The sequence below is a fragment of the Poecilia reticulata genome, unplaced genomic scaffold (genome assembly GCF_000633615.1).
Source record: "Poecilia reticulata strain Guanapo unplaced genomic scaffold, Guppy_female_1.0+MT scaffold_221, whole genome shotgun sequence".
Taxonomy (NCBI): domain Eukaryota; kingdom Metazoa; phylum Chordata; class Actinopteri; order Cyprinodontiformes; family Poeciliidae; genus Poecilia; species Poecilia reticulata.
This window is the reverse complement of record NW_007615024.1, coordinates 269,463-275,117: the sequence shown is the minus strand read 5'-3', so window position 1 is coordinate 275,117 and position 5,655 is coordinate 269,463. Positions and strand designations below refer to the sequence as shown.

General features: G+C 40.7%; 1 protein-coding gene across 1 annotated transcript; it reads right to left on the bottom strand.

The window, feature by feature from the left end:
- Window positions 1-1,273: 1,273 nt before the first annotated feature.
- Window positions 1,274-4,652, bottom strand: hspa8 (heat shock protein 8). The gene is made up of 9 exons (XM_008402390.1): window positions 4,544-4,652; window positions 3,884-4,093; window positions 3,497-3,702; window positions 3,251-3,403; window positions 2,613-3,168; window positions 2,326-2,528; window positions 2,042-2,240; window positions 1,738-1,970; window positions 1,274-1,658 (listed from the first exon to the last, which is right to left on the bottom strand). Exons 2-9 carry the CDS (start codon window positions 4,086-4,088, stop codon window positions 1,473-1,475), a joined length of 1,941 nt encoding a protein of 646 aa, XP_008400612.1. The 5' UTR covers window positions 4,089-4,093; window positions 4,544-4,652; the 3' UTR covers window positions 1,274-1,472.
- Window positions 4,653-5,655: the final 1,003 nt, after the last annotated feature.

Below are 5,655 nucleotides of genomic sequence, written 5' to 3'. Positions count from 1 at the left end.
AAACACAATCTTCATTCTGATCATGTTTTCTTTAAAAAAAGGGAAAAAAGACGAATTAATGTTAATATTGGTAGTTACAGTTTTAAATCCCTTAGCTTCATACAAGGTTTTGTTACCACCAGTTGTACTGTCTAATAATTTGGATAATGGGTGGATCATTTATAAATGGCCGTGAAAAGCCATTTGTTGTCATTTTGTACCAAATAAATAACCTGATTTGAATTAAATGACCCTGAATTGATAGCTTTGATGCTGTTATTTGGCTTTACCCCAAATATTTACAGATCTCTTCACTCGACTCATACTTGTGAGCTGGTTTGAAGTGGCAGATATTTTGATCAGCTGTAAGTGTCAGGTCATGGACAAGCTTTTGTTGAACCAATCGCCTCAGTAGCCTCTAAATATGGCTAAAGTCACCAACAAGTCACTTTTTAAAGAAAGGTGCTAATCCAAATCTGATTTAATCAGTGTTGTCTTTACATGATTTCATATAAACTTACTGTTCATCTGGAAACAAGCTCCTTTACAAAGATTGAGTTCAGTTAAAACTAGTTGGTGTTCATTGCTCTGGCCAAGTTTTAGCTGTTCAGTATTTAGGGCTTGCAATCCATTAGTGACATTTAAAGGTGCCAGTCACCAGAACCTGAGGTACTCAAGAATTTTGTACATTCCTGCAAATGTACACTTTTCCCATTAGTATGCAACAGAACAATGTACATTTGTAAATAAAATTTGTACCCGTTAATGTACACTTGCACTGCCAGTGCTGCAATTATAGAACATGTTAAAAATTAGGCTGGTTTAAATTAACACTGTATGGACCGGCATACATGAATACCACTGCTGATACAGCAAAATCTTTGTCCCACTGGGGAAATGTAACAAAACACTAAAACCTAGAACCCACTTTTAACACATGGATATGTAACTCACATATTCCCAGAGTTTGATGTACAGTTGAGAACTTCAGTATAATAATGCAAGAGCGCCCTCTATAGGCAGTCAGATCACATGGAACTTTAATGCAGCCAAGAATCCTCATCAGTGCAGATGAAACCCAGTGTATACCCAATAGCTTCAGTTGAGAAAAAAAAAAAAAAAAAAAAATCTTTGCCATTTTTGATTCCAACTTAATAGCTTTTTTTGTGTAGCAAAAAGGTAGCTGGCACTGAAATGAGTTTAAGCACCATGTAGAGTCATATAATCTTCCAGTCCCACCCCCCCTCCACCGTAGCAGAATTATTTGCAGAGATTTAATTAAACTGAACAAGAGTCAACAGTTGCAAATTTTATTTTTAAGGAAGTGACAGTCTATAAAACAAGACATGTCAAATCAGTGTTTGCAGACAAGTTTTCCATGTGTCAATGCAGTTATGGACCTAGTCAATACACTCTTAAGCTTGTCGTAACTTCTGCTGTAAGAGGGCTTCGGTCTTAACATCCCAGGAGGTAGGTTTGAGGGGATGGCATGTTTAGTCGACCTCCTCGATGGTTGGGCCAGAGGATCCGCCACCAGGAGCAGCACCACCTGCTCCTGGGAAGCCACCAGGCATGCCTTCTGGCATCCCACCAGCACTCTGGTACAGCTTTGTGATGATAGGGTTGCACACCTTCTCCAGTTCCTTCTGTTGGTGTTCATACTCATCCTTTTCAGCAGTCTGAAATAAAAATAAATAAAATTGGGCATTAGGGCAGTTTAGGGATGCTCAACAGGTGGTTTCCCTCCCCTTCATTTACCTGGTTCTTATCCAGCCAGCCGATAACTTCATTGCACTTATCCAAGATCTTCTGCTTGTCATCGTCACTGATCTTTCCAGCAAGCTTCTCATCCTCCACAGTTGACTTCATGTTGAAAGCATAAGACTCTAGGCCATTCTTTGCAGCCACCTTGTCACGCTGCACATCATCCTCTGCCTTGTATTTCTCAGCTTCCTGAACCATGCGCTCAATGTCCTCCTTACTGAGGCGACCTGAAAGCAGAGGGCGTTTAGAAACTGCCAAGAAATGTTCGGAAACTGGCCAAGAACAGCCCAGAATGTACCTTTGTCGTTTGTGATGGTGATCTTGTTCTCCTTGCCAGTGCTTTTGTCGACAGCAGAGACATTCATGATGCCATTAGCATCAATATCAAACGTCACCTCAATCTGTGGAACGCCACGAGGAGCAGGAGGAATTCCTGTCAATTCGAACTTCCCCAGAAGGTTGTTGTCCTTCGTCATAGCACGCTCTCCCTCATAGACCTGTTGAGACAACAAGATTGGCATGTTCACTTAACATGGCAAGATCAGGCCACACTCCTTTAGACGATGACCAGAGCATCCTGACCTGGATAAGCACACCAGGCTGGTTGTCAGAGTATGTGGTGAAGGTCTGGGTCTGCTTTGTTGGAATGGTGGTGTTGCGTTTGATCAGGACAGTCATGACACCTCCAGCCGTCTCAATACCCAAAGACAGAGGAGTAACATCCAGAAGGAGCAGGTCCTGTACGTTCTCAGACTTGTCTCCAGACAGAATGGCAGCCTGAACAGCTGTAGAGACAAAAGGAACATCCCAAATCTGTTGGCACACTGGACTGAAGATCACCATGGAAAATGACCTGATCCTGTTCTTACCAGCTCCATAAGCCACAGCTTCGTCTGGGTTGATGCTCTTGTTCAGCTCTTTTCCATTGAAGAAATCCTGAAGCAGCTTCTGGATTTTGGGGATACGGGTGGAGCCACCTACCAAGACAATGTCATGGATCTGACCTTTATCCATCTTGGCATCACGAAGAGACTTCTCCACTGGGTCAAGAGTTCCACGGAAGAGATCAGCATTGAGCTCCTCAAAACGAGCTCTGGTGATAGAGGTGTAGAAGTCAACTCCCTCATAGAGAGAGTCGATCTCAATGCTGGCCTGGGTGCTGGAAGACAGGGTACGCTTTGCCCGCTCACAAGCAGTACGCAGACGTCGGACTGCCCTCTTGTTGTCGCTGATGTCCTTCTTGTACTTTCGTTTGAACTCGGCAATGAAGTGGTTAACCATGCGGTTGTCAAAGTCTTCCCCACCAAGATGAGTATCTCCAGCAGTGGATTTCACTTCAAAGATTCCATCCTCGATGGTCAAGATGGAAACATCAAAAGTGCCACCACCGAGATCAAAGATGAGCACGTTCCTCTCTGACCCAACCTAAAAGTTCAGCAGGTAAAGCCAGTTTGTGAACTGAAGTGATTCAGTCTCAAGTTAAAATGGGAAACAGATTGCTGCCTACCTTCTTGTCCAGCCCATACGCGATAGCAGCTGCAGTTGGTTCATTGATTATACGCAAAACATTGAGGCCAGAGATGGTGCCAGCATCCTTGGTGGCCTGACGCTGGGAGTCATTGAAGTAAGCAGGTACTGTGATCACAGCATTGTTGACAGTCTGAAAGAATAAAGGTAGTCGTAGCATTTAATTTATAAAAATCAGAAAAAAAAAATTATATATATATAAATAAATTTCAAAATTAAATCTTACTTTTCCAAGGTAGGCCTCAGCAATTTCCTTCATCTTTGTCAACACCATGGAGGAGATTTCCTCTGGGTAGAAGGATTTAGTTTCACCCTTGTATTCAACCTGAACCTTGGGGCGGCTGCTGTCATTGATTACAGAAAATGGCCAGTGCTTCATGTCTGACTGTACAACGCCATCGTCAAACCTCCGCCCAATCAATCGTTTGGCATCTGTAAAGAAAGAGCCAGAGTAAGGGATCAGCCTCGCCTTCTTGGGAAGTAGGAAATGTAAATGAATCTGCACCTTAAAGATGAAAAACTTGAGTGAAATGTGTTAAAATGTATTTTCAGCATAAACAGTCATGAAAAACTGGCAGCAGGGGAAATTTAGAATTGCAATAGACTTTCATACCAAAAACTGTGTTGGTAGGGTTCATGGCAACCTGATTCTTGGCTGCATCTCCAATCAGCCTCTCAGTATCTGTGAAAGCCACATAGCTGGGTGTGGTCCTGTTGCCTTGGTCATTGGCAATGATTTCAACTTTGCCATGCTGGAACACACCAACACAAGAGTAGGTGGTTCCAAGATCGATTCCAACTGCTGGCCCCTTAGACATGCTTACTGAGAGGGAATAACAAAAAAATATAATATAAAACAAAACACTCAGTCTGCATAATAATGAAAAACAAGTACATATTAAAATATACACGTGTAGGATACAGACAATTATATAATATATCCCTTCACCCCAGGAAAAATACCCGGAAAGACTGCAGGAAGCTTAACCGCCATTAGAGAACATTCGAGAATGTTCCAGAAACCCCTCCCCCTACCGCAGTGAGAACACGCTGCTGACTAACACAAACGTATATTCATAATCCTGGCATATAAACCGTTTAATTTTAGAGTCATCTTTCAGTCAGGCTTAAATAATTAACAATATTAAATCTGATTAGAGCTCAATTACGTCTTATTTTAGAGATGTAGGTATAAAAGAAAACGTTAGCAAAACCAGTAATCACGCCCCAAACAAGAAAATCGACTTGCTAACAAAACGAGTAAGAAACTTACCAAATCGTTCGGCCGGGGTTGACAGAATGTCCTAGAATGGAATGGGGAAACAGAGACAGACTTGAGACCTCTCTGGGACGTGAAGGACAAGGAACGTTCTGTTTCTCGGAACGTTATATATCACCGGCATGCCGGCCAATCAGTGTCCAGTCGTTGTTACAGCACCAATGACATTGGTGATATCTGATGACGCTAATGACGATGCTCATCACTTCCTGTTCTTTCCACTGAAGCCTTTCATAATCACTTTGAGAGAACACGTGCATGGCATTCTTTATTGAAACAAAAGGTAATTGGCTGAAGCGCATACTTTTACAAGGATTGTGCTGATGCTGATAACGAGTTTAACCACGTTATTAAAACAAACTCTTAAAAGTGATGATAATATTTAGATGAAAACAGCTGAGTGAAAACATGTCTTTCCGTTAATTTTTCTACTTATTAACCACGTGCCATGCTTGTTGTTTGGTTCAAGTGTTGGTAACCTTCTAGTTGTTCATTATTGCCTTGATGAGAGACTGCACAGAATTCGTCAGAAAGCCTGTTTCATAATGTTAGTGTTTAGGGAGGAATTGTCTGTAGTTAGTTATTCACCTAATTAATAAGAATGATAACAACTGATAAATATAATTATGCATATTGATACTTATCCTTGCTCATACAATATTTTGTAGCAAAATAATATTTATTGGTACAAAATGCATACGTATATTTATTGGTACAAAATGCATACTTATATTTAGATATCTGTGTAAAAAAATACATTCTTTTCCATGTAAACAGTGTAAACAAAAATTTTATCAAGAACACATGCAGTTGTGTAGTTATTAGTCATAAACACCAGCAGACTCCTCCGCTTCACTTCATTTCCACATATTGCATAGGAAATAAAAATATCAATTTTCCATGGTATGGTCTTTAGTTAAAAATCTAAAAAACATTTCAAATCTAAGAAAAGACCATTTCCTAATAAATACATGACTTTTACAACATACTGTCTTCGTACTGTATCATGATTTGTCGTAATTTTCAGATTTTGGCACTTTTATACATTGCATTCACAAACAACACACTAAAACTGTTTGCATTTGAGTATAACAAACACGCATATC